The sequence below is a fragment of the Artemia sp. Qi Xiang Cuo genome, chromosome 10, assembly GCF_049724085.1.
Source record: "Artemia sp. Qi Xiang Cuo chromosome 10, ASM4972408v1, whole genome shotgun sequence".
NCBI lineage: Eukaryota > Metazoa > Arthropoda > Branchiopoda > Anostraca > Artemiidae > Artemia > Artemia sp. Qi Xiang Cuo.
The window spans coordinates 29856283-29882685 of record NC_142803.1 but is presented as its reverse complement, the minus strand read 5'-3'; the positions used below and the strand labels follow the sequence as shown (position 1 = coordinate 29882685).

Genomic DNA, 26403 nt, shown 5'->3' with positions numbered 1-26403 from the left:
ACTTAAAAAGGATTACATTATTTTACTTTTTGAATTTGGATAGGCTAATTCAAACCAAATTTCAACGGACGTTTCATAGAAGTTCACCCTCACCGTGTTTTAAGAAAAAAATAAATAGGATTGGATGATCAGTTCGGTCAGCTCAGTCAAAAATGGAAGATAATTATGATGAAATTACCATGGTAATTTGGCTAATGTTTGTACTCTTTCCTATTACACTAGCCTAGTGTCTCTCTCTGAAGAGGTCATTCACAAGACTAGCCTATCTTCTTTCTGTCAAATTTACTTTCTTTTAAGCATAAATGAGTAATTTAAGTCAAATGCGGTAAAATTCTACTTTAGCTGCTTTTGGCTAGAAAATGAAACTTTGAGGGATGGGTCTACATGCCAAAGTATGGGTAAATATTTGCCAAATCATATTATTGAGTTACAAATAATGTGAATATAGGCTACCACTCGATGCCTTTTTTATGCTGTACAAATAGCCTATAGGCTAATAATCATTTTTGTTTGAAATGAATATTAGCCCCAACCCCTAGGCCTACCAATTCAGGGTAGCCTATATATTTGCACATTATGGGGATTGAGGAAAGTTTGGTCAATATATACCAAATCATATTATTGAGTTAGGACTAAAGTGAATACACTATTCGATGCCTTTTTTTATGCTTATTCGAATATAATAAGCATTTCTATCGGAAATGAATTTAATCCCCCCCCCCTATATTTGCCAATTCAGGGTTAGGTTCGGTTAGTTATAGCCTATATAGGGGGGGGGGCTGAAATTCATTTCCGATAGAAATGCTTATTATATTCTTAATCAGCATAAAAAAAGGCATCAAATGGTGTATTCACTTTATTTGAAACTCAATAATATGATTTGGTATATATTGACCAAAATTTTAAACTTACCTCTCATTTGTATCAGAAATAAAATTTACCCTCACCCCCCTAATGTGCAAATATAGGCTAGCCTAGGCTATACTCTGAATTAGTATATATAGGGGTGGGGGCTAAAATTCATTTCTGACAAAAATTATTATTATATTCATAAAAAGCATAAAAAAAGCCATCAGTGGTATGTTCACTTTAGCAGTAACTCAATAATATGATTTTGTAAATATCTACCAAAGTATGTCCTAGCAAGGTATTTTGAAGTACCAAGGTTTATCCTTCTCCCTCTAAAGGGTCCTGACCTTTGATGACCTATAAAAATCTGTATCTTATAAAAATGAAGCCTTGCAAAATAGATCTTTGGCTTAAATCAAGTACATCACAGTTGTTTACAGCTTCACAACTTTGCTCAATCCCAATTTATAAGGTTTTAAAGATATCCAAATACATTTCCTAAATTTAAAAAAAAAGTATTAATGTGACTAAAAATCCTATTCAAATGACAGGAATTGCATTTTCAGAACTAAAACCAGAGAAAAGGAAACTGATAACTGAACATTAAGTTAAAATGTTGTTTTGTCAAATTTTCAATCCTAGGTCATGTAGGCAAATTTCAGGACCCTCTAGAGGGAGAAGGAGAGGAGGTAGGTATTTTAAAATGCCTTCCCAGAAAATACTTTAGCCTGTAGACCCATCCCTGAAAGTTTCATTTTCCTAACCTACCCCCTTTCCAAGATAGCCAAAATGCTTCAAGTAGAATTTTACCAAAAATGCTTCAGACTTGATCACTTGAGCAAAGCAATAAAATGATTGAAGGAATGGCAACACTTGGTTAAGGATATTGGTAAAAATGCAATTGGGTCTGTGCAAAAACTACAGGAAAGACAAAATTAAAATTTTGACAGAACCACCAGAAAAGGGAGGACTAGAAGCTAAGGCTGCACTAAAGCTTCCTAAAAAAAAGAGGTACAGTTGCTAAAAAGCCAAAGGTTTCATTTCTGACTAATCTAAACTAAATGGCTAAATGTTGTAGTTTCCATCATTAAAGTGTAATTCCTAATATTTATGCAGTATTTTAAGCCACATCAGCAGTTTTTTTCCCAAATTTAAGAAGCAGATTTTCAAGTCTTTTAAATCTTATAAATCAGGACTGAGCAAAGATAAAAGGCATATGTATTTGAGAGGAAAAAAGTGAACATTTTTTTATGCATACAGCAAGGTCTTTCTGTTGTTTGGGAGTAAAAAACAAGCTTAGTGTTCTCCTGAATACTGTCATTTTCATTGTTGCTACCACTAGCACACCTCTGCTAGAAATCTTGCATTTTTGCCATGTATCATCTCACAGCATGAACAACGGTACTCCTCTTCAAAGGAAATTCTTCTACATGATGTATGTGGGTTTTTTTTACCTGATTCACCCCAGTCAACTGTTTGGTTTTGGGTGAATCATATTGATTTTTGTATATAAATTTGTGTTAAAGTTGACTAAATATATCAATGTATATTAATATACAGTTGCTTTGAAAGGCAAATTCTTGTTTAAAAATTGAATAACTGCATGCCTGACAAATTTCATATCAGAAGAACCACTCCCCTTTCAAATATGGTTGCACATAGACCCCAGTGCCACACTGGCACATTGACTCAATGCCACCAATGAAAGGTCCAGTTTACCTCCACCAAAGTGTTGCAATGCTGCCAGTGCACTACATGCATGCCACCACCAGTAGAGGCAGTGGTGTTTGGCAGACTGAATTTATTTTGCAGCAATTCTTTATTACATCAACCACAAAGTCAGATCTTTTCTTTTCTTGTATGTATAAGTATTTTGATCTTTCTGATTAAGAATCAAGCAGGATTTGTACTATCCCTGATTTTTTGGGTATTTCCCCAAAATCTGTGTCACCCCAAAAAAATTGGTTCCCCAAATTCCAAAAAATCACACAATCCTGTTGCCACCCCTAGTGACTATCCCTGCCAAATATTACCTTGTATACCATAATTCTTCACTACTCTCTTGTTTATTAATTTTTGTCTCTTGTATTACTTTACATATAAACTGGACAGATACAATTGCAATATACACAGTTCTTCATATGTTGACAAAAGTATCATCTATATGAAATTAAATTAAAAAAAACAAGTTTTTTTAACTGAAGGTAAGGAGCATCATTAAATCTTAAAACAAACAGTAATTTTTCCATACATAAAAGGGGCTGTCCCCTCCTCAATGCCTTGTTCTTTATGCTAAAGTTTTTTATTGTTTTAAAAAGTAGAGTGGTGAAAAAGAGTCAAACTTTAGTATAAAGAGCAAGGCTTTGAGGAAGGGGTAGTCCCTTTCATATACAGAATAATTACTGTTTGTTTTAAGTTTTAATGTCATTCTTTACTTTCAGTTAAAAAAAATATGTTTTTTATTTTATTTCTGAACGTTTTTAACTAATGCAGGTTTGATTTTGGCTCTACATGCATCAAAAATTAAAACATGATTTGCATATTCATTTTGGCAGATTAATTCCAGATATGAAGGGTTACCCCCTCCTCAAAACCTTGCTCTTCATGCTAAAGCTGTTTACACTTTTAAAGAAGCTTCCTATTCTAATTACACGGGCCCCGTGATTCACTTTTAGTAACCAGTCAAAGTGTAGCGTAAAGAGTAAGGTATTGAGGAGAGGGCAACCCTTCATATATGACATTTTTGTTCGTTTTTCAAATAATGCTGGTAAATCTGGCTCACCCTCTATGAAATGTGCCCCTCTCCCTCACAGAATACTCCTCTTTGGAAATTTCATCCAACATAAAGTGCCACCCCTCCCCCACCAAATTCCCTCCAAACAGTTCCTTCCATTTTGAGAATCCCCCCTCCCCTCTCTGTAAAATTGCTTGTGGACAATTCACCCTGAAAAATTCTTGTTTGCATCTTATAATTGGAATAAGACTTTAATCTCTAATTAGTTTCTTGATCACTCCAGAAATCCCCCCTTCTATGGAAATTATTTCCCAGAAAACAAAACGTGAAGAAAAAAGCCCCTGGATAGTCCCTCTGGAACATCTTCACATAAAAATTTTGGCAATAAGAATGTAAGGCAATTAGAAAGGATTTTGTATAGTGATTCTGTCAAAACCCCCTAGTGTAGCATTTCCCATAGAATATTCACTTATCAGAAATTTCCCTCCCAAAGGAAGATTCTCCCCTTAGAAATCCACCCCAAGCACATACCCCCCCCCCCCAAAAAAAAGGCTGTATACTTCCCAATAACAAATACTATATGTAAACAATGGGCAAAGCTCACAATTTGCAGCCCATTGCCTGGGGACTGTGGCAGGTCATTTTATACCTAAAGACATAGTTATTAGATTTTTTTTACTATGCTGAACAAAATGGCTATCTCAAAATTTTGATCTGGTGACTTTTGGAAACATATGAGCATGGGAGGGGGCCTAGGTGCCTTTCAATTTTTTGGTCGCTTAAAAAGAGCACTAGAACTTTTGATTTCCTTTCAAATAAGCTGTCTTGCAATATTTTAGGACCACTAGGTCAATACAATCACCCCTGGGAAGGAAAAAAAAATAAACACACATCTGTGTTTAAATATAGGCAAATAAAATAAAGAAAATAAGACAAATATTCTGAGGCTTGTAACTTTTGATGAGTAACACTAAACCTGATGAAATTTATATATTTGAAATAAGCATTAAAATCCAATTGTTTTGATGTATGTACTGGTGTCAAAATTGGTATCCATCTTTTAGAGTTCTGTTACTATTGAGCCAGCTTGTTCCTTACTTACAGCTTGTTACCAAAATCTGCTTGATGAGATTAAACCATTTCAAATGCAGTTTCACAATTGCTATAAGATTTTTACATCAAATGTAGTCAAGAATTTTGTTTTTAAGTTGAACAGAATGCATACACTATACAGGTTCAGTTGGATTTTGAAATTGGTAGTCAACAGATTGTTGGGACAGCTGAATTGTAAGTTTGTAGAAATTTGTTTTCTTTTGCTATTTTTAGATACCTTTTCTTAATGTTTAATACACAATTATTGAATGCCTGATAGATTAATGAAAATAAAATCTTCTTTTAGAAAATCCCCCCCCCCCCCCAAAAGCATTTTATTGAGAAAAAAATAGCTATAGACTATGTGCAAGGTTGGGAAATTGAAGATTGAAACAGAAGTGACCCCAAAAATATGATATATAATCTTTTTTATGTTAATGCCTATAGGGGGGGGGGGGCAGGGGGCTATCATTTTTAAACAATAATACCTCTTTTAATTGAAAGCAGGGATGCCAAAAAGCTAATTATTTTTTTCATTTAAAGTGGAGATGGAAGAAAATTATATCAAATTCCCTGGGAAACCATAGAAATAGTTTGATTGACCCAGGGCCCCTCATTGAGACTTGTTCATTGTCTTGGGTATCTTTGGATTTCTCATAGGCTACTGGTCTAATTTGGCTTTTGTGTGTGTTCCCTTTTAATATTAAGCAAGGGTTCTGAAATGCCACAGCTATTTCATTTCTACCTCATTTCTACTTCTCTTGATGAATAACAAAGAAGCCCAGCTCATGAATAGGCCCAAATCTGTTGTAAATTCAAGCTGGGATTTAAGAAAGACTGATGAAAACATTAATGTTTGCACTGGCGGCGTGCCACTTGCCTCCCCTTATTGATGCAGTGCCAGGGTTTAGCTGCAAACGTTCTGTTAAACAAAATCATAATCATCAGCATCTAAAGAAAACAACATGAAAATCACATACTTCATACCACTTCATGCTTTGAGGCATAGAGTGGAAAGAATCTTTGTAGGTCCTGTATAACGAAACTGGACTACTATAACCAGAATATACCAAACTGGAATATTTTGCAATTTTCAACCTCCAGCTAAATCTAATTCCATTTTCCTGGTTAGGAAAAACTTCCATCAGTACAAGGCGAAACTGAATACAGCAAAAAGTGTCCAAGTAGTGCCCTTATTGATGTCATTTTGAGTAGATTACAGCCTGACATTTACTGATGAAAATTGCCATTCAAATAGCAGGGACATACCTTGTCTAATCATTCTAACCTAAGGCCCAAAAGCTACAATAACTTAAAAAATATAATGACAAAGACTAGTTGCTTGCACAATCCTTTCTTTAGTTGTAAATATTTCATTATGACAGTTATTTGACTTTTTGTCAATTGTTTATTATTTTTGCAGTATTTGGCTTGAAATACAAATTTGGGTATATTTTTATTCCTTCTAGCCTGTTATAGTTGTTTGTAATAAAGCATTATCATACTATCCTCTCCCCTTGTTTTGCCAGTAACTGCATAATGTTCATTTTAGTTCTTAACCATGGATTATGTTTTTAATTTTTATATTTCACTAATTTGCATCAAATTTGATTGACCACTTTTATGCTTGATTGATATTTCTTTAACTTTGGTCATTCTGTGTTGGTTGTTTCTTTGTTTTGCTTTCTCTTACTGGACATATGAAGCAAATTTGGCTTAGTTAGAGCTTAGTTAGACCTTTTGATTATAAATATTATCTTAAGGCTGTATCCTCATGTGCATACAGGGATGTGTATAAATATATTTCAGCTTCTAAATTTCAGTTTTTCATTGAGCAGGTATTAACATGCTTTTCATCTTTCTGCTTTTCATTAGATTTTCTTTTAATTCCTTTTTTGTTGCACTAGGTGTTGTTTTTCTTTTTTTAGTTAATAGACTCATTCAGGGATCCTTTAAAGTTCTATAGTTTGTTAAAACTTATCTTTTAGAATCTTCTAAGGAGGACAAGACAGAGAAGGTGTGGAGCTGAGAGGAATCCTGACTCAGAATTGAGAAATGAGGTTAGTTTTATGTATCTTAGTATATATATGTATATATATATATATATATATAGAGTATGTATATATATATTTATATATATATATATATATATAGATATGTATATATATATATATATATATATATATATATATATATATATATATATATATATATAGTATATATATATATATATAGTATATATTAGTATATATATATATATATATATATATATATATATATATATATATATATATATATATATATATATATATATATATATATATATATATATATATATATATATATATATATATATATATATATATATATATATATATATATATATATATATATAGTACGGTATATAGGATTTTGTCCAGGGGGTCCAACAGCTAAAAGCCACTGGAAGTCCAGAAACCTACTAGCAAATAAGTGTATTACTGTCATAGCTCCCTCTTTGAGGTAATTTATTACTATGCTACTAAAAAGATAAAATAATGAGTTTAATTAATCAAATTGAAGAACTCTAATCTTGCTAGTCCTTGAATCAGATACAAAACAATATAAGCTTTTTAAATACTTCTTATATTTTAATCCATCTTCATTTTTTCCCAATGTCACTTAAGACATTATTAATGTCAACTTTGGCATTGCAATCAATAGACATGCATGCAATACCATTCAGCCTTCCCTCTCCTCTCTGATTGTATGCAGTAGAGCACAAGCTAATTGACTCAGTGTACTTGGGGGCATAGGAAAAAAAAGTTCCTGCAAGTATCCATATAGCATTTTAATTAATCCCAGTCTCAAGGTCTTCATCAGGGCAAGGTTTAAACAATGCATGTCAATGACAAGTGGATACTGCTTTCATATCTCTGTAAGTACAAACTGGATTGGAGATTGTAGCACAATCTCCATCAAAGCCAATTGCAACTAACTTGTTCATGTCTAATTCAAGCTTTAAGCAGAGTCCAATAATCTACTTTGCAAGACCTATTCCAGTCAAGTCATTTGCAGTGTCAAAACATAAAAAAAACATTTTCTTCTAAAAAATTTATTTTAAGTTACAGCACTTATCTTATCAGCCAATTTCAAAAAACACTTTTTGTTCTATTCAAAATTGTATCTAAAGTGTCAACTCAGAGATTCTACTGTACGCAGATAACACCAAGCAGTATAAAGTATTCAAAACTGCTGCCAATGCACAGTCTCTGCAAGAGGACCTTAACAAGCTCAATAGTTGGATGTCCAACTGGCTGATGGAAATCAATATTGACAAAAGCCATAAGCTAATAATAGGGAAACCTACTATCCACTATGAATATAGGTTGGGAGACTTACCAATCACATCGTGCCAGTAGAAGTGCAACTTGGGAGTTGTCATTGACAGCAATCTCAACTTCCAGGCCCACTACAATAGCATTATTGGGAAAGCTAATCGTATCGTAGGAGTTTTAAGGCGCAACTTTACTTTTTAACAGGTTAAGACCCTTTGTCTTCCCTACATAGCTTTGGTATGACCAATCCTTGAATATGGTCATTGTAGTATATGTCCCTTTTACAACAAAGAAATCAAAGCTCTTGAAAAAGTTCAAATACAAATAACAAAGTTCTGTCCCACTTTGAGAAATTTATCTTACGAATATAGGCTCTACAAGCTCAAACTTCCTTCACTAGCTTATTGACTGCACCAAGGAGACCTCATTGAGGTATGCAAGCTTTGCTATGCCGCTTACAAAAACATCCAGGCTACCGATGTTCTCAGCTTCAGCCACACAAGCCTTCGTGGTCACATCCTCAAGCTTCAAGAGGAGAGGTTCCAAAAGGACATCAGCCGTTGGGCATACAAGAACCGAGTAACACAAGACTGGAACAAGCTACCCTTTGAAGTCATCAATGCCAACTCATTAAACTCGTTCAAGCAGGAACTGGACAAATACTACAGTGAAAGTGCCTACAATTTTTTTCAATTTAAAAGATGTTTATAGAGGCCCTGTGTCCTATTTGTTTTGCATTATATTATTAAAGTGACCTTTCCTACACTATCAATGATATACTTGTTCACTAGAGGAGATGTATATTTTGCACTTTTAGTGGATGATTCAAAATGCTCCCACAATTTTGTGTTTCCACAATCTATCATCAATCACAACAACCCTCTGAATAGCCTTGATAATTGGTCTTAGCATTTCCTAGTTTTTAATCCTTTGGTTGAAATCATGCAAATTCAATTGCTGGTCAATTCTTATGCTTTTCCCTTCTTGTATTTTGATAAACATGATAGATTTTTGTACTGAAGTAACATGGTACAGCTTTTCATCATGCAAGCCCTTACTGGTCTCAGATTCAGCAAATAGGAAGCAGTGCTTTTAGAATGAACCTTTTCTTGAAGGGCTAAACACTAACCATGAATATTTTAGAGCCATATACTTTGAAAACAATGATGCTTTGTCACTATACCCTCAGCATTTGGGTTAACTATATCAGGAAATTCAAAGTCTTTCTGGTTTCTAGTGCCTACACATTAAGTCCAACTTTTGAGCATTAAAAATCTGGTATCGTTATCAAAGGACTCCTAAGCAATGTCACTATGGTACAGTGACTGAGGTGTCTTTCTTCTTCATGGAAGGGATTGCTAATGCTCTGGCTTAGAAGTTATTCTAATGTCTTAGGCAAATTAACTTGAAAAGTTGGTTTAATTTATAATTTTTTGAACTAAAACATTTAAATATTTTTCAGAGATAGAAACACAAAAAAGAAGATTTTCAATCCAATGACCAATAAGCGTTTTGTGCAGCTCTGATAATCAACATTAGTTGCATTTTTTGTTCAAAAGGCCACAGGCCTTCCTCCTAAGTCATCTTCCCTTTCTACTAATTTGAGTGTTTTTTCAACAGAAGAGCTCTGACACCTTTTTCCTCAATCCACAACCAAGAAAAAACTACCTAATTTATATTTTTATGTTTCATTGAAATTTGACTGTACTGTATCTCATAATCTTAAATTCCAAAATGGGTTTAAAATTTTTGTAACCTTCACAGCTGTATAATTGTCAACCATGTTTCTTGACTTATTCAATTCTTACACTTGTTCCAAGAGGAGATAGGAACTCAGAATTGCCGTTCTTCTTTCTTTATACACCTTAGGAGATAAGGGCTTATTTTAAAAATTAATCAAGGCCTCAGAAAACAGGGGACAAAAAACGCAACTATTATTGTCTAACAATCCATCCTTGCATACCTTGGCTTTACCAGCAATCTCTTCTCTTATTCAGCAAGGATATTATGGCACATATCATTGGTCAAAATGAGCAACAATCATGCAACCTGTTTGTTTTTTGTTTTTTTATTCAGTTTGAGTTATGAGATTAGAAAGTTGGTAATTATAAAGTAGTAGTTATTGTATCCGTCTTCATTTCTCCCGTCTTTCCTAAGAAATTAAAAAGAAACCTCCACGTTCTATGTATTTTGAATTTGAGGAAAAAAATAAGTTAGATGATCAATTCTATTCATTTCCTAAAACTACTAAGTAAATAAAAATTCTAGGTAAAAAAAAAAAAAAAAAAAAAAAAACACCCTGCTGTGCTGCATACTTTCTCAGATAGGGCTACAGACAGGTATGAAAAAATCTTCCAAAGCTGCCAAAGAAATTTAGTGTATTACTATGGTTAGGATTTACAAGTAAACTATTCTATTAGAATTTGAATTGAAGTAACATATTAAACTGGTGTTGAGGTCATCATGTTGGCCAACATAGTTGACAATAATGGCAAATCTACACTCTATTGGAAACTGGCCAGGATGATTAGCGTCAATGGAATGTTGTTATAGGGCTAATCTTATTCATTCTCAATGTTCAATCTTTTTCGTGTATTTAAAACATGAATAAAGAAAAATAGTGTATAAAGCTGCGGAAAAAGCTCATTCATTAATAATCCCTTTGAGTGGAAGAGTTTTGCCAGAAATAAGATTAGCCGAGTACCTTCTACCTTTCTAAAAAAAGAAAAAAAATCTAGAAAAGAAGTTTTTCAAAGAAAAATAGAGAGCCATATTATCTTAAGACCAGCAGAAATAAATTCCTATAATAATTCAAACTCAAAACGATCAGAAATTACAATTGAAGAGAAAATAAAACCCAAAACAAACTGAAATTTAATAAACAATCATAGCGAGCAAACATACAACAGGTACTAAAGTACATGAATAAATAAATCTTAACACGAGTGAAACTTAAATTGAACATTCAAATTAAACTTAAAACGAAGAAAAATCACTACAAACAAGATCTTGGGTACCACCCCTTTCCCCTGCCCTTACTGTAAAAGTCTTAATCCTACTGCGCCATTTGTGCTTTACTGAAAACAAATTACATTAAAAATATTTTGTTTTATACAGTACTTAAAATCTTGAATTGCTGAGCTTTCAGCATTATATATAAAACATTTAGTTTAATTTTACTAGTTCTTTCCAAGGACTGTTCAAGACTTATAGTTTTTAATAAAACGCAAATGACAGGGTAGGGTTTATACTTTTACAGTTTGGGAAGGGGGCAGTAGCCAAAATCTTGTTTGTAGTGTTTTTGTTTGTCTTAATTATGATTTGAATATTCAATTTAAGTTTTACTCATTTTAAGATTTATTTTTACATTTATGTTAGTACCTGTTGTATGTTTCCTGGCTATGATTGTTTATTTGATTTCTGTTCGTTTTGGGGTACATTTATTCTTTAATAGTACTTTCTGATCCTTTTTAGTTAGAATTATTTGATTTCTGCTGGTCTCAAGTTTAACATGACTCTTTACTTGTCTTTGAAAAACTTCTTTTTCGGAAAGCTTTTTTTTAATTAATAAGAGAAAGATGGACATGTCACACCTTTTTGAAATGGAGGATACAAGGATTTTCAATTTGTATAACCAAAGGGAACAAAGCAGGCCTGTTGGCCTAGGTTTTCAGACATTGTGTACTTCTATTGATTCATCATATTTCAGGGGTTATATAGGCTCCTAAGATACTAAATACGTTTAGCAATTATTAGATTGCAGTAAGACTGCTATATCAAATTATACTGAGTATATTTATGCCTCACAAATAGAGTTTTATATATGATTGCCGATTATGAACGTGAAGTTAATTTTGCAATAGAGACACGTATTACCAAAGAGCGTTAAGAACAGAATTAACGTTGAGTTAACGTTAAGAACGTTAACTCAGAAATGGTGGTCATTGTGTCTTTAGTGAAATAAGATACTTTAAAGAAATTTCAGTTTGTACCATTTGGGGAATCAAAATCAAGTAATTCAGTCCTCCGCCTATTTAACAGTCTCCTCCCCCTACTTTGTATATATATATATAAACATTTTGTTTCCATTTCAACTCATAATCATCTGGGTATTATTTTGGGAATGACCGTAATTGGCTAAATTTTAATCACTAAGATTGCTCAAAGACTTTCCTAAATAAAATAAAGAATATGCGTGTATTTTGCTGTTGGTGCCTAATTTCTGCCATCGTTAGTGTTCAGAGGTTTTTGAGTTTTTTAATTACTAGTCCGAGGCTAGTATTGAAAAATAGATGTCAAGGATCTAAACCGATCAACCTTTAGATATATATTTTACAAATGAGAGACGTGTTACTACATATTCTTGAAATAGGAGACATGCAAGGATTATAGATCTCTGTATGTAAGAAAGGGCCCTTGGGTCATTTGGATAATGCCTCTGGGAATTATTTAGGGGATTGTCCCTGGTCCTTGAGGGATTATTCGGTAAATTATAAAAAACTGTTTAATGTTAATCAATAAAAACTCTTAAGATCTTAGAATGACTGCCCATAACACAGTAAGTGCATATTGAAAGGAAAGGTGTTTGGTATCCACAAAAGCTGGCGTTTAAAAATTTCAGCGCCAGTTAGTTTAAATCTGACGCTTATATTGCCACATACACATCCAAAATAATAACCGTCAATATTTTACAACAGTGGACATGCTATATTTTTGAAATTATAATTGTCAAGGATTTTGTTCTTTTTCGTTTCTCCCCTATAATGACCCCTCCCTAACTTCCTGAATTTGTTAGTGCTGTATCTATATTGACAATTAACTAATTTATTTTCAATCATTAAGATTGTAGTTTTGCTTTACTGTTTCCAAATGAAATAAGCTCACATTCGAAAAGTGTGTTTGATTATCACCTTAGTTGGTTATATTTTGGTTAAATGTATGCATAACATGCGATTTAGTCTAAACTAACGTCTAGCATTGAATTCCAGGCGAGTAAGGAAAGTGTTATTGAACAGCAAGAAGAAGATGATGATAGACCCACCAAAAATGAACGCGTGGAAGAAATAACACCTGTTAAACTAAAAGGCCTAGCAGCTTTAAAGGCAAAATCAGGAACCAAAATTGAGAGGAAAGCATTGGTAGAACTACCCTGTACACAGCAGTCTGAGGCTGAAAATTCAGGCAAATCATTTGGTCTGCGAGCATTAAGAGCCATGCCTGTTATTTATGACAATGAAGTCAGCCTTGAGAAGCCAATTGAACAAAATAACCCCCACAGACTCAGTGGAAAATCTGACTCCCCAAAAAACTGTCTTTTGTCTTCTCCAAAAGTTGGCTCAGAAAAAAGAAGTCGGATATTCGGGAGAGGAAGTGATTTGGCAGAAATTAAAAATTCGCAAAAGTCGGCCCAATCTGTTTGCATGGACCCAATTGTAAAATCTCTTGTAAGTAATATATGTTTATAAATGCTTGTCATAAAATATCGCCTCATGTTTTTTCTGTTATTTTTACTTAGTATATGTTTGTTAAGTATATTGTTTTATTGGAATTATTGTTAAGTATATCTTCTTCAAGGCTTCCTGGAGGCAGTTAGTTTCTCTACATATTTAGTGGAAAACCATAAGTAGTAAAAGTTGTTTTCTGATACAAAGTTACAGTTTCTGCTCGGTGGTCCCTTATAAACTCCAAATGGAACATTTTCTGTGGATTCACTGGTGGCCAGCGCGCAAGTAACATGAGATCAGCCATCTGTCATCAAGACCATAAAAAGCTGAAGATGGGGCTACCTTAGACACGTGCTGTGTATGGGTGTCTTCAGGATTCCCAAGTCAAAATTCGATTGCTTACCTGAAGGCACCCACCAGAGAGAATGCCCAAAAATACATTCTGTCATATGTACAACAACAACCTACAACACTTTCATGTCTAGTAACAACCAGGGTGGGAATATAGTACTGCAGCTGCAACTTTCAGACAGTTACAAAATTTCTTGGATGGAACTGGAGCTGCTGGAGGATCTAGGGATGGAGGTGAAAGCTAAATCTAGGGATAAGATCGAAGCTTAGAATATGGATTTGTATATTAAGCTTTTCATATTATATTTTACCATTTGAAACTATTTCTAGGTTGAAATCTTGTGCGATTTAATACTTTGATATTATCACAATATATCAGTGAATGAGACCACTTTTAAAACAATGCTACCCATGGACAGAAGATTTTTCCCCAAAAATTCAGTAACATTGTGAGTTTTGGCTTGTCAAAGGTTTAAGAGATATATACATAAATTCAGCATTGAATAGTATCTTGGTGTTAAAGCCCAAAATCCCTTCATTTATCCATCAAAACTCTCTTCTTTTTCTGCCTGCTCTAAGGGCCAAATTTTATGTACGCAAATACATGTAAGTTAATATATCTAGTACCGGGAGTCCAGGCTTCGCTTGGGCCCTGGCACACTTATATAAATTTTATTCTCTAATTACACAATAGCATAATCATCACATTGTTCTTTTTATTTAAGCCATAAGGTGTCAAGTCAACAATTTCAATTGAATTAAGAATTTTTTTGCATGAATTTAATTCTTCCTTCCGGTTAATGCATCAAAGATCATCCATTTTATTGGATTTATTTTTTCTTGGGACTAGTTGTAATTTCGCTACTGCTTCTCTTCTAACTGCAGATTTCATTTTGATTCAGTGTGATCATCCATGTCGCTCCTCTTCTAAACGTAGTTTTTTTTTTATTATTTTCATTTGGGATTCGCTGTAATGCTTGATGTCGCGTGTTTTATAGCCGTAAATCTCGTTGCGCTTCATTTTCATGCATCATTACCTCAGGCATTTTGCCATGCCTTTTGCTGCAGCTGTTCAGATTCATTCAAAATCATCTATAAAATCACATGACATCACATACACCAAAAACACTTCTTTCCCTGCTTTAGCACAGTCGTTATATTGTTGCTTTAATTGCATTGTTATATAATTAAGTAACAACCAGGAATGTTCCAATGTCTATGCCCCCTGAAATAGCTAAATTATGCATTGGAAATTCTGACGTGAATCCAATTCCTTCTTCCTGTTTATCCTTTACATATGCTAAAATAACACGCTCATTATATCGTGTTATTCTTTGGTTTTAAGTTACATTTTCGTTAGCAATTCATTGTTATTTTTGTTGTTTCTTGTGCCATGCGTTTTTCTTTCAGTCATTTTCAATATTTGTCAATAATATCATTATTTGTCAATATTTGTCATTCTATCATTTGTCAATAATGTGCTAGTAAAGATTAATTAAAATGGAGATTTAAAGTGGATTGGATGTATGACCAATTGGTGCAGCAGATTTAAGTTATTGTTTTGATTTTTGACGGTGGAGCTTTTAGTGGGGAAGGATTCACTAAGTCCTCTAAGAAGTCCTTATAAAATATTGTTGAAAATCCTTTATGTATATTACACACGTTAGGTTGCATAAAATTAACACCTTAAGGCGTGTTTCAGCCATCCCAACTGTTGATAAAAGTAGTTAGCAGTAGATTTTGTAGATGTGTGGAAATATAAATTTTGACCAACAAAAATTTCACAATTATAGTTGCGAAAACATGATTATTTGTAAAATTTACATGAAACCCTAAAATGTAAAAAAAAAAATTTGGAGACAGAGAGATTTCAAAAGGTTTTGTTGGGAATAGATGGAAACAACTTTAGATTTTTTTTTTTTTTTACATGATTTGTATGAACGATTATAAACTGGGACAAAATTCTACCATTTCTCGATAACTAGTTTAATGACTGTAAGAATAAGGTAATTACTTTTATATAACTGGTTCCATAACTGTTTTAGGAAAGCGTTAGCAAAGCCGTATTTAATTTCAAAATTTTTCTGCAAGATGCTTCAAAAAGTAATCAAAACTTGGCATTCTATTGTGCCAAAAAAGAGGCGCTGTATAAAAATGAGCCTCATTTTATTTTCGTCAGTAAGGAGCCTCATTTATGGTCATAAAAATGAGGCTCAGTATTATTAGTGTGTACATTACTCTAGATTTATTTAAAAAAAATAGTTTTAAGCTTTTGTAGTTTTTGTAGTTGTAGAAGATCCAGTTTGACCACCTAGTTTATGTTACATTCCAACCCAAAGTAGTGGCGGATCCAGGGGGCGAGGGGGGGCCCTAACCTAGTCTAAAGTAGTGTAGTTTGCTTAATTAACGCAATTTTGCGTTAATTAAACTTGCTCCCAACACAGGTTTATCGGATAAACCTATTTTGTGCCCCCCTCCCCCTAAAAAAAGTTCTGGATCTGCCCTTGACTCAAGTAATATTAAATTGTTATGTAGGACCAGCCCTCGGTGGGAAAAGTTCCCCATCCATGAGCTCAAAATCTTATTTTAAACAAAGCTCAGATTGTCAGATCCTTATTAAGAGTAACTTTTGTACAGATTTTTCTCATCCAAGTAGATTCTTGTAAAGCCAATAGCTAAACTATTGTTTAGAGATAAATTTTGTTTTCTCCATGGGAATTGTCTTAATGATAGTAGACTGATGGTGTACGCCTTCGATTGTTTTTAATATTTAGCTTCATTTGTTAATGTTGTAAGATTAAAGTGTATATATCACATAAAAAAGAAATGTTTCAGGAAGCACAGGGCTACACAAAAACGGAATCCAAAACGAAAATTGTTTACAATTTTGGTGATTCGCCAATGAAAAAGAGCCACGTTTCTTTGAAGACAGATACCACCAAAAATCAAGGATCACCAGTAAAAAATAAATCAAAAGTACTTCATTACTTTGGTGAAGCACCCTCAGAGGTAACATTTTGTCTTTGTCTCGCTATCCTATTGAATAAGCTAGATTAAGCTATCGTTTTGTAGGCGTGATTCAAAATTTCAGAAGCGACGAAAACAACAGCAAATTTTGAGTTTTATTTTGGATTGTTTATTAGGAAAGTCAACTTAAACTGTCATAAAAAAGGGTAGTATACCTTTTTTAAATATAGTTTAAGGCCAGAATAAATATAGGCGAATTTATTTTTAATGTATCAGTGAGTCCAAGTTGAGTCACCTTGTCGAAAATGCACGATCTGGAGGATCATGCCACTAATACTCAGTCACAAATAAAGGGTAACTTATATGCTTAATTTTATAGTTATTTTCCCAAGCTTTTTTTACTATAAGTAAAGATTTAGCTAGAGTACACTATAATTCAAGAATTTTAAAGTAGTTTTCGTGTTTCATAGAAAATTGTATTGTATTAGAAAAAGTATACACTTCTTGACCTCGGGGCCCCTGGACTGCAGCCCTTTCGGGAATAGGCATATTTTAAGCCAATCCCCTTAGACTCAGCCAGTTTTGATTTATAATTTTTGAGGGAAATTGTGACCTTGCTCATTTTTGTACTTGATATGTAGAATTTAGATTGTTATTTTCTATTTACTGACTTCAATGCTGGAGTTTCACACTTTGTCGAAACAGTTAGTGGTATTTTAATGAGGTCTATAAAATAGCATATTGCCACTGTCTGAGATAATTGCCACATTTCTGAGATGATTACCTGAGATCGTTTGCTAATCTGCTATCAGAGGGAGGATTATGAGGGTAATGTGTATTTAGTCCCTCCTGATCTACTTTACCTTGCTGATCCTCCCTTTGAGGACAGCTTAGCAAATGGTTTTTGGTAATAATCTCTGCAGTATGAAAATGTTAAATGCGATATTAAGGCGTTACATCTACGATATCGCTATTTAGTCAGTTTTTACATTTAGTCATTTTATTCAAAATCTGTTGCTCTATCAATTAAGGGAGTAGTTCTTTTCTTACCTTTTTTTCCTCCTAAATATCTTTGCGCTAGCCGAAAGCGTTAAATAAAGCCTGTTTAACAGTTAAAAGTAAGCTTGTAACTGTTTATTTTTGTTTCTATTTTGAAGGATGTAAAATGTTGCTATGTTGAGATAATTGTTTGAACACTTTTCTTAATTACCCCGTGTTTGTTGCTGTGTCGGTAAAGGAAGTAGTTCTTTCTTTTTCGAGTATTTTATCTTTTCCCCTTTCTTTTTTTTGGATCTCCTTTTTGGGAAGCAAAAGCGTCAAATTCTATTTCTTTGAAAGCTTTTTTCCTTGTTTCAAGGATGTATAAGTGTGCTTTAGAAAATTTCTGTTCTTAATAGGAATATAAGGTCAAAGAGCTCGGAACCAATTCAGTAGTTTCGGCCTTGGACTTCAAATAAAGATAGTTCCACTTAAAGTCTACGAGAATTCAAGAGAAATTAGTAGTATGATTTTTTTGAAGTGGAAGCTACATATTAAAAATTTAGGTAGCTTATTATTTCCATAAACCGTGCAAGTCAATCATTTATAGTTTTACGTTGTGAGCAATATTTATGTTAAAAAGCAATAGGCTAGTCTGGTTGGTTTAGAGCAAGACATTTATAAAACGATATAGTCTCTAAACCTGCTAACTATATCTTACTATCGAAAATATAATTTGAAAAATGAATTGGACCCAAGTTTCAAATTTGAATTGTAATCATATTTTTGGATTAAGAAGCAATCTAACCTTGTCAATTAATTTCAATTTTTCAATTTAATAACGGTGTTTATTCAAGAAAACAAACAACAACAAAACACACAAAGAAAACCCTAAAACAAAGCAATACAACTGAATAATTAACCCTCCTTAAGCTTTAGTTTGAAGAGAGTTAGGAAGAGAGTTTAAAAAAGGAGAGACATAGGAGACATAGAGACATAGGAAGAGAGTTTAAAAAGGAGAAGAAAGAAAGGCACATTTATAATAGTAGTACCAGTAGTGCTAGTTGTAGGACTGGTACTAGTATTAACAATATAGCATTAGTAGTTGATCCTATCGTGCCAATATGGATTTTTTTTACACAATTACCATTCGTTGCTATCTTTTTATAAATCAACTGAGATCGTTTGCATAGCACTGCTATTTTTTGCGTCTGATTGCTCCTCCTCGCCTCATTTTGGCAACAAAAAAATTCTTCCACAGTACTCATGATCTTATTTAAGAAAATTTCTCCGACAACAAAAAAGCGACTAAAATAAAGCAGAAAACATAACTGGGTTTCTTTTTCAACACAACAAAACAGAGATTATTTAGCCCTATCTAAAGGGATGTGTACTGATTGTCATAACATGCAACTACAATTTTTGTAGTCTTAACCCTTTTAAGGCTGAAACGCAGGCGAACAATCCTCATCCGTCACACCTTCTTTGAATATTCCTCCTTCAACCAGTTTCCAGAAAATCTCCGGTCCGATTTTCATTATGTCGTAACAGCTTAATCTCGGGTTTCTAGTCTAATTATTGTTATTATTTGTTATTATTCTCTCACTTGGTTGTAGCTTAGTAGAACTAGTATATGAACATGATCTTTGTCCATCTGGATGATTTTACCAAATCTCTTAAGTCGCTTCTTTTTTGCTTAAGCTGATTTGGGGGGGGGGACCACTTTGCTTATTAAAGAAGTGGGCGGAACTTACGTCCCTTAATTACACAAGTTTATTGTCTGTGCATATTGATTTGTGCCTTCGAGCCTTTTACTCATGTATTTAAATAATACCGTTTTTTTTTTTTTTTTTTTTTTTTTTTTTTTATTCAGTAGAAATTGTATTATTTAGGAGCCGTTTCAAACGAAAATGACCGCTCCACCTCCAATGCCAACGGCAACACCCAAGAGAGCTGAACCATCTCCTGTGAAGCCAGTAATTCCAAAGAACATGTCCCCTTTAAAAGGAAATGATACAAACTCCGATATCCGTAGAATACCTCAAGTGGCTGCAGAAAGAGCAAGGAAGATACAAGAGATGGAAGCGGCTAGAGTTGCAAAGGTGGGAGTTTAAGCTTTTTTTCTTTTATATAGCTTATAGAAATGGGTAGTGATATATATATATATATATATATATATATATATATATATATATATATATATATATATATATATATATATATATAATATATATATATATATATATAAATATATATATATTGATTATTTTGGGACAGAGAAGAGGGGATCTAATATTTTCGCGCAAAATATTTTAGTACAATATTCAAAAGGATACCTATAATTTTTAGGTGTAGTAACTACCAGTAATCTGTAGTGGGGGCTCAACTTCAGCATATAAACCTCCCAAAGGTGTTTTTGGCCTATTTTGGAGAATGCTTGTAAAAAGACGAGGTTATTTTTTCTTTTCGGCTTGACTCCACTCCTTCTACTCTTAAGATATTGTTTTATTTTTCCTTTGATTTTGTAGGGTTTGACGTGTTACTTTAGTGTTCTATTAAGTGCAAGTTTTTGGAAACCTCAGAAGAGTCCCCGTTTTGAGGCTATGGTTCATTACGGTACAAGAGGGAATGTTGGTGCTTAGTTGGACTATTTGTCTGGAAAGGTCAACTCCGTCGATCCTCTTTTGCTCATCTTCCAAAGTTGAGTTTGGCGTCCTGTAAGGTTCGGTTCTAGGATCAGTTGCTTTCTTGGTTAATGTTAATGGTCTTATTATCTCTGTGGCTACGAGCCAAAAACCAACAATTTTTTAGCGTCTGTCATCCCGTATCTTTCCATGTCAAAAAATGTACATATCTATTAATAGATGAATACTCTAGTTGTTTTTGCTGGTGACCACACCCTTAGTGGCCCTGTTAGAGTGGAGTTTAATATCGATATCAACTTAGCTGTTTGACACAAATTGCCTGATGCGGTTGGACGTACCTAAATTTGAATTACCTAAATGACGCCCTAAATGTTTCCAGGTCGAGCTTTCAGATTTTCTCATAAATTTCTCATGCTTGACCTGAACTACCTGAAATCCATCTTTCAAGGAATTCTCTCGGTAGTCCTAGTGATTGGCATGTGTGGCTCCCAGCAGGCACGTACGCAGGAATCTGTTTCGGGGGGGGGGGCAAATCCTTCAAATATCTTATTCTGTGAGAAGTATCAGAAAATTATGGGGAAAAATTATAAGATTGGGGGGGGCGGACCCAGAGGCCCCCCGCGCAGCGTTCGTCCCTGGCTCCTAGGTATACTTTTTGACGGAATCTCTCCTTCGTGCATTTGATTAGTCAAATTAAAACGGAAATATAAAGGATTCTACCAACTCTTAGAAAGCTCAAATACATTTTTGCTAGACCGTATATGGGCATAAGAACCATAATATGCCCCAGGGCATAATTTACAATGCCTGCCCCCGGGTCCTGGGGGGTTGTGTTGACACCTGAGTTTTTGTTATCTGACTTTTGAATAATTTTTAACTTAATGGCTATCTCAAAATTTTTATTGGATGCATTCGGGAAAGGGGGTGTGGGGGGGACTAGTGGCCCTCCAATCTCTTTTTACTCTCAAATGCTGAACTAGAACTTTCAATTTCAATGATGAGCCATCTCTGAAGTTTTTAGGAACATCCCTTCCATAAGAACTATATATCCCCCTAGGGCATAGCTTACAAGGCCTGCCCTCGGGCCCTGGGGGCTGTGTTGACCCCGGAGTTTTCGTTATATGGTCTTTAAACTATTTAAAAAAAAAAATGGTTATCTCAAAGTTCTTATCAGATGGGTTGGAGAAAAAAAGGGCGTGGAGGGGGGGGGGCTAAGTGCCCTCCAATCTCTTTTTACTCCTAAAAAGGGAACTAGAACTTCCAATTTCCAATCAAATGAACCCTCTTTGAAGTTTATAGGAGTATCCCTTCCATAAGAACTATACATGTCCCCAGGGCAAAACTCACAACGCCTGCCCCCGGGCCCTGGGGGGTTGTTTCGACACCGGAGTTTTTGTTTTATTATCTTTAAACTATTTTTAACAAAATAGCTATCTCAAAATTTTTATCGGATACATTTGGGAAAAAAAGGCGTCAAGGGGGGGGGGCTAGTTACCCACCGAAGAACTATATATGAACTATATATTCACCTAAGAACTATATATGTCCCCAGGGCATAACACACAACGCCTTCCCCCGGGCCCTGGGGGGTTGTGTCGACATCGGAGTTGTTGTTATATGATCTTTCAACTATTTTTAACAAAATAGCTATCTCAAAATTTTTATCGGATAAATTTGGGGGAAAAGGCGTCGAGGGGGGGGGGGCTGGTTACCCTCCGATATCTTTTGACGCTTAAAAAGTGAACTAGAAATTTCAATTTTCAATCAAATTAACCCTCTCTGAAGTTTATACGAGCATTCCTTCCTTAAGAACCATATATGCCCCTATGGTATAACTTATAACCCTTGCCCTGAAAACTGAGGGGGAGTTTCCTGCACAAAGATATAATTTCCAGAACTTTCAAATACGTTGAACAAAATGGCTATCCCAAAATTTTGATTGGATGTTTTGGGGGAAATAGTGGGCGTGGAAGGGGTGTTAGTTGCCTTCCAATCACTTTCGACAATTAAAAAGGACTAGGCATTTCAATTTTCAATCGAATCGAGCCCCTTTTGAAGTTTCTACGACAACGCTTTCTATAAAACCTTATATGCCCCGTGGGCATAACTTACAACCCTTGTCCTGAGGGCTGTGGGGGGTTGTCATCCTCAAAGTCCGAATTTCCAGAACTTTGAACTACGTTGAACAAAATGGCTATCTTAAAATTTTTATTGGATGTGTTTGGAGAAAAGGTGGGCGTAAGAGGGAGCTTAGTTGCCGTCCAATCATTTTCGACTATTAAAAAGGGCACTAGCCCTTTGAATTTTCAATTGAATGAGCCCTTTTTGAAGTTTCTACGACAAAGCTTTCTATAAGAAGCTTATATGCCCCCAGGGCATAACTTACAACCCTTGCCCTGAGGGATGTGGGGGGAGTTTCCTGCTTAAAAACATAATTTCTGCCTGGAAATCAACTACGTAGAACAAAATGGCTATCTCAAAATCTTGACTGGATGTGTTTGGGGAAATGGTGGGCGTGGAAGAGGTTTTAGTTGCCTTTCCATCACTTTAAACCCTTAAAAGGGGCACTAGAACTCTCAATTTCCAATTGAATGGGCCCCCTTTGAAGTTAATACGACGACCCCTTCCATATGAAGCGCCTCTGGAATAAAAATAATAACTAATAAAACATTGGAACCGTATGGCCTTTACTATAGGCAACGCTATAGCGTTGCCTCTGATTCTAGCCACTCCGTGAAAACAGTGAGACGCGGTGATACATTATAAAGGATATTGCATACATTGTAGAGGGGCTCATTTGACATGTAATTGTATTTAAGGGTTCTACAACGTGAAAACAGTGTGTGCAAATAACATTGTTCAAAAACAGATATTCATTGTTCGCTCATAGGGAGAATGCCTTCTCTGAGGGATTGACTTTTCTAACCAACTTCTCATCATTTAAACTCTCCACATTCATAGCATAAGGGTAACGTTGAAAACAACGAACTATACATAAATCTTGGCCTTTATCAGAGGGTACTCAAATGCCTTAAAGTTCTTTGCTCAGGTATAGCTAAAAATGGTTTGGGACAACTGGTGTAGATGCACAAGCAATATCGCTTGAAAACTGATAGTCGCTTTTCATTTGGAAATGGGGGTTTCATCCAAATTTATCTGAAGCTACGCAAAGGGTTTTGTATATGCAAGACCGCGCACTTGAATTTTGTTTCTACCTGTCTTGTCCTTCTTTTCGTGTGTTTTTCTGTATTTATTTGCTTTTGATTTTTTTTTTCTTAATTCTTCTACTCTTGTGTTGTTGAGGTATAGGGTAAATAATCATTTCATGAACAGTATTTTTTTAGTATTTAGTTAAACATACAAATCATGCCACAAAAAAAGGATTGGGAAGCCCTTCAGTACTATAGCCTCTAATATCAACTAAAATGACGCAATTTTCACCTTTAACAGTTTAACAAATTAAAACTCATATAACACTTAATAAATTTATCAAAGATGGAATCACTGCAAATGGTGCTGTTTCTGAAATGTGGTACCACTGGTGTCGTAAATCCTATTCAAGGTGTAGTCCAAAATGGTGGCACCTGTTGCCAAAATCCTGTTTTGTCTGAAGTATGATTTTTTAACCCTAGATTCACATGGGGGGGGAAGGAGAATAAAAGTTTATATTAATTCTTTTTATCTTGCTCGTCGATTGACCAAGTTTTTTTTTTTTTTTTTTTTTTTTTTTTTTTACTCGTACTTGTTAAGTTGTTTAGTCGTTATAATTTATCTTTGTTACAAACCATTAAGTTATCGAATATGCTATGTGTAAGTATGAAATATGTTACATGTCACATATGAATTTTGTTATCAGTCGAATGGACCTTATTGTTTTTCAGATGAAATCGGGTGGTACTCCAACTTCAAATCCAGAACTTCGATCTGTTTCAGAAAAAGCTATCTTGTTTGAATCAGCTGTTACACCAAGACCAAAGCTGAAGGATCCTGCAGAGCTAACTCTATCAGAAAAGAAGAACTTCTTTGAGTCCCAGATTCAAAAGAGATTCACCCAAGATCAATTCGCCCTCTCTTCCATCTCATAAAGCTGCATTAGTGACATCTTCAAAGAAACCGGCGTCTTGTCAAATCTCCGGCTCGCTGAAAGCCGCCAAATGCATGACACCTCCAAAGGAAGAGCCTCCTAATTCTGCTGGATTGCAACGGTTTCAGAAAATAGCCGAAAGGCTGAAGGAAAAAGGTAAGAATTTTTAATTTCGTCGTACTCTTTCCAGAGTGTCATTCTGCATCTTCTTATATCTTTGTCTTTCTTTTATCGTCTTCTTCTTGAAATCTCCCTTTTTTACGGTTGACGCCCACCACCATCTATTTTTCGTTAAAAAAAAATGGATGAAAAGATATGTTGGTAAAAGGCTATTTATGTAGCCAAAAATCCAAATATTGAAGGTATAAGACTTTCCATCTATAGTCCTTATCTTAATTATTTATAAATTGTGTTTGTCTCATGAAATTAAGCACAAAACCTTTTAGGGTATTTTAAATACCTCCAAGTATTAGCTTAAAAAACGTCAGATTTCCGGTTTTGTATCTACGCTCTATTATTTATCCTGGTTCTGATGTATATACCTTTTATTTTTTCCTGGTTCTGATGTATATACCTTTTATTTATCCTGGTTCTGATGCATATATCTTTTATTTATCCTTGTTCTGATGTATATACCTTTTATTTATCCTGATTCTGATGTATATACCTTTTATTTATCCTGGTTCTGATGTATATACCTTTTATTTATCCTGGTTCTGATGTATATACCTTTTATTTATCCTGGTTCTGATGTATATTATAATTTTAGAGATATTTAGTTTGGGGTTTCTTAAAGGTAGTATAAAACAACCTTTATTTGTCTTTGATTATAAGACTATATCATTATATGTGGATTGGTAAATTATACGGGTTTGAGCATGGATAATTTAGTTATTAAAGTTCTCACCATGGAATGTTTTTTGTCTGTTCACAGAACTCTTTTTGGGTATTTCCCATCGCCAGTTAGTCTCAAATTAACTTTCAAGTAATAGCAGGCTGAGACTCCTGTGTGAGTATGAGTCCTAATTGCTCGGTAGTTTATCACTATTAAAATCGTAATAGAGGCACAAAATTGGTGCAACTAGAGTTGGTAAATTTGAAATGCCATATTGGGTCCAGCAACTCAATAGGCCTTGGTTACATAAATTAAATTTTAGATGAACTGAGCAGAAAAACTGAACAACGCATTCAGCGCTTTTTTTTTACAGTGATTGAGAACCGTTTTATATTGCAGAAAGGCATACACGCTAATAACAATTTATATCAAAAGCTCTATTTTCCAACTTTAAGCGAGAAAAGAGGGTTTAGGGCATTCCAGGCCGTATCCAGCCCCCCCCCCCCGAAATGCTTGTCCGACTCGTAAAAACGTACCAGAAATGAATATAAAAAAAAATTAAGCGTTTTTGAAATGTCTTTTGAACCAGCTCTCCCATCCTCCCGAAAAAAATCCTGGGTATGGCCCTGAGGGCATTGTGGACCAAAAAAAAAAACTTGATAACTTGAGAACCAAACAAGAAAAAAGACTGGCCCAATCGTTAGAACTGGTTTAGTTTTCAGGGTATTGACTGTAAATTCAAGTTAAACTGAACAAGCGTCACATAATCCTTTTTTGAATTAGAACACCCAATTAATCTTGAGGAAACGTTTGCCATACAATTCTTTTGTCAATGGAACATTTCTTTTGGTCTTTATGTTTATTCCCCTGTCATGACTGACATCTTCATTTTGCAGAAAATGAAAATAAGAATAGTGTTGGATCCACAATAAAGGATAAGATCAACGCCATCTATGGGAGTCAAAAGACGGAATCCTCACCTACTCTCAGACCCCCAATTGTTGTCAGTGCTTCTCCTAAGAAGGGTTCTGCTCCACCTCCTCCCCCTCCATTGCCTGTTGATGATGAAAGTATGGAATCTGAGGAAGAAGTCTTGAGAAGAAGTCT

General features: G+C 34.5%; 1 protein-coding gene across 1 annotated transcript; it reads left to right on the top strand.

The window, feature by feature from the left end:
• The first annotated feature begins 28 nt into the window (after positions 1 to 28).
• Positions 29 to 24601, top strand: LOC148947646 (uncharacterized). The gene is made up of 6 exons (XM_089095343.1): positions 29 to 182; positions 6664 to 6735; positions 12981 to 13436; positions 16623 to 16796; positions 19625 to 19834; positions 24259 to 24601. Exons 1-6 carry the CDS (start codon positions 153 to 155, stop codon positions 24460 to 24462), a joined length of 1146 nt encoding a protein of 381 aa, XP_088951469.1. The 5' UTR covers positions 29 to 152; the 3' UTR covers positions 24463 to 24601.
• Positions 24602 to 26403: the final 1802 nt, after the last annotated feature.

Coding starts and splice junctions, on each gene's coding strand:
- LOC148947646 (XM_089095343.1), top strand. CDS start 153: ATGGAAGATAATTATGATGAAATTACCATG. Junction 6,736..12,980: donor ACTCAGAATTGAGAAATGAG/GTTAGTTTTATG, acceptor ATTGAATTCCAG/GCGAGTAAGGAAAGTGTTAT. Junction 13,437..16,622: donor ACCCAATTGTAAAATCTCTT/GTAAGTAATATA, acceptor GAAATGTTTCAG/GAAGCACAGGGCTACACAAA.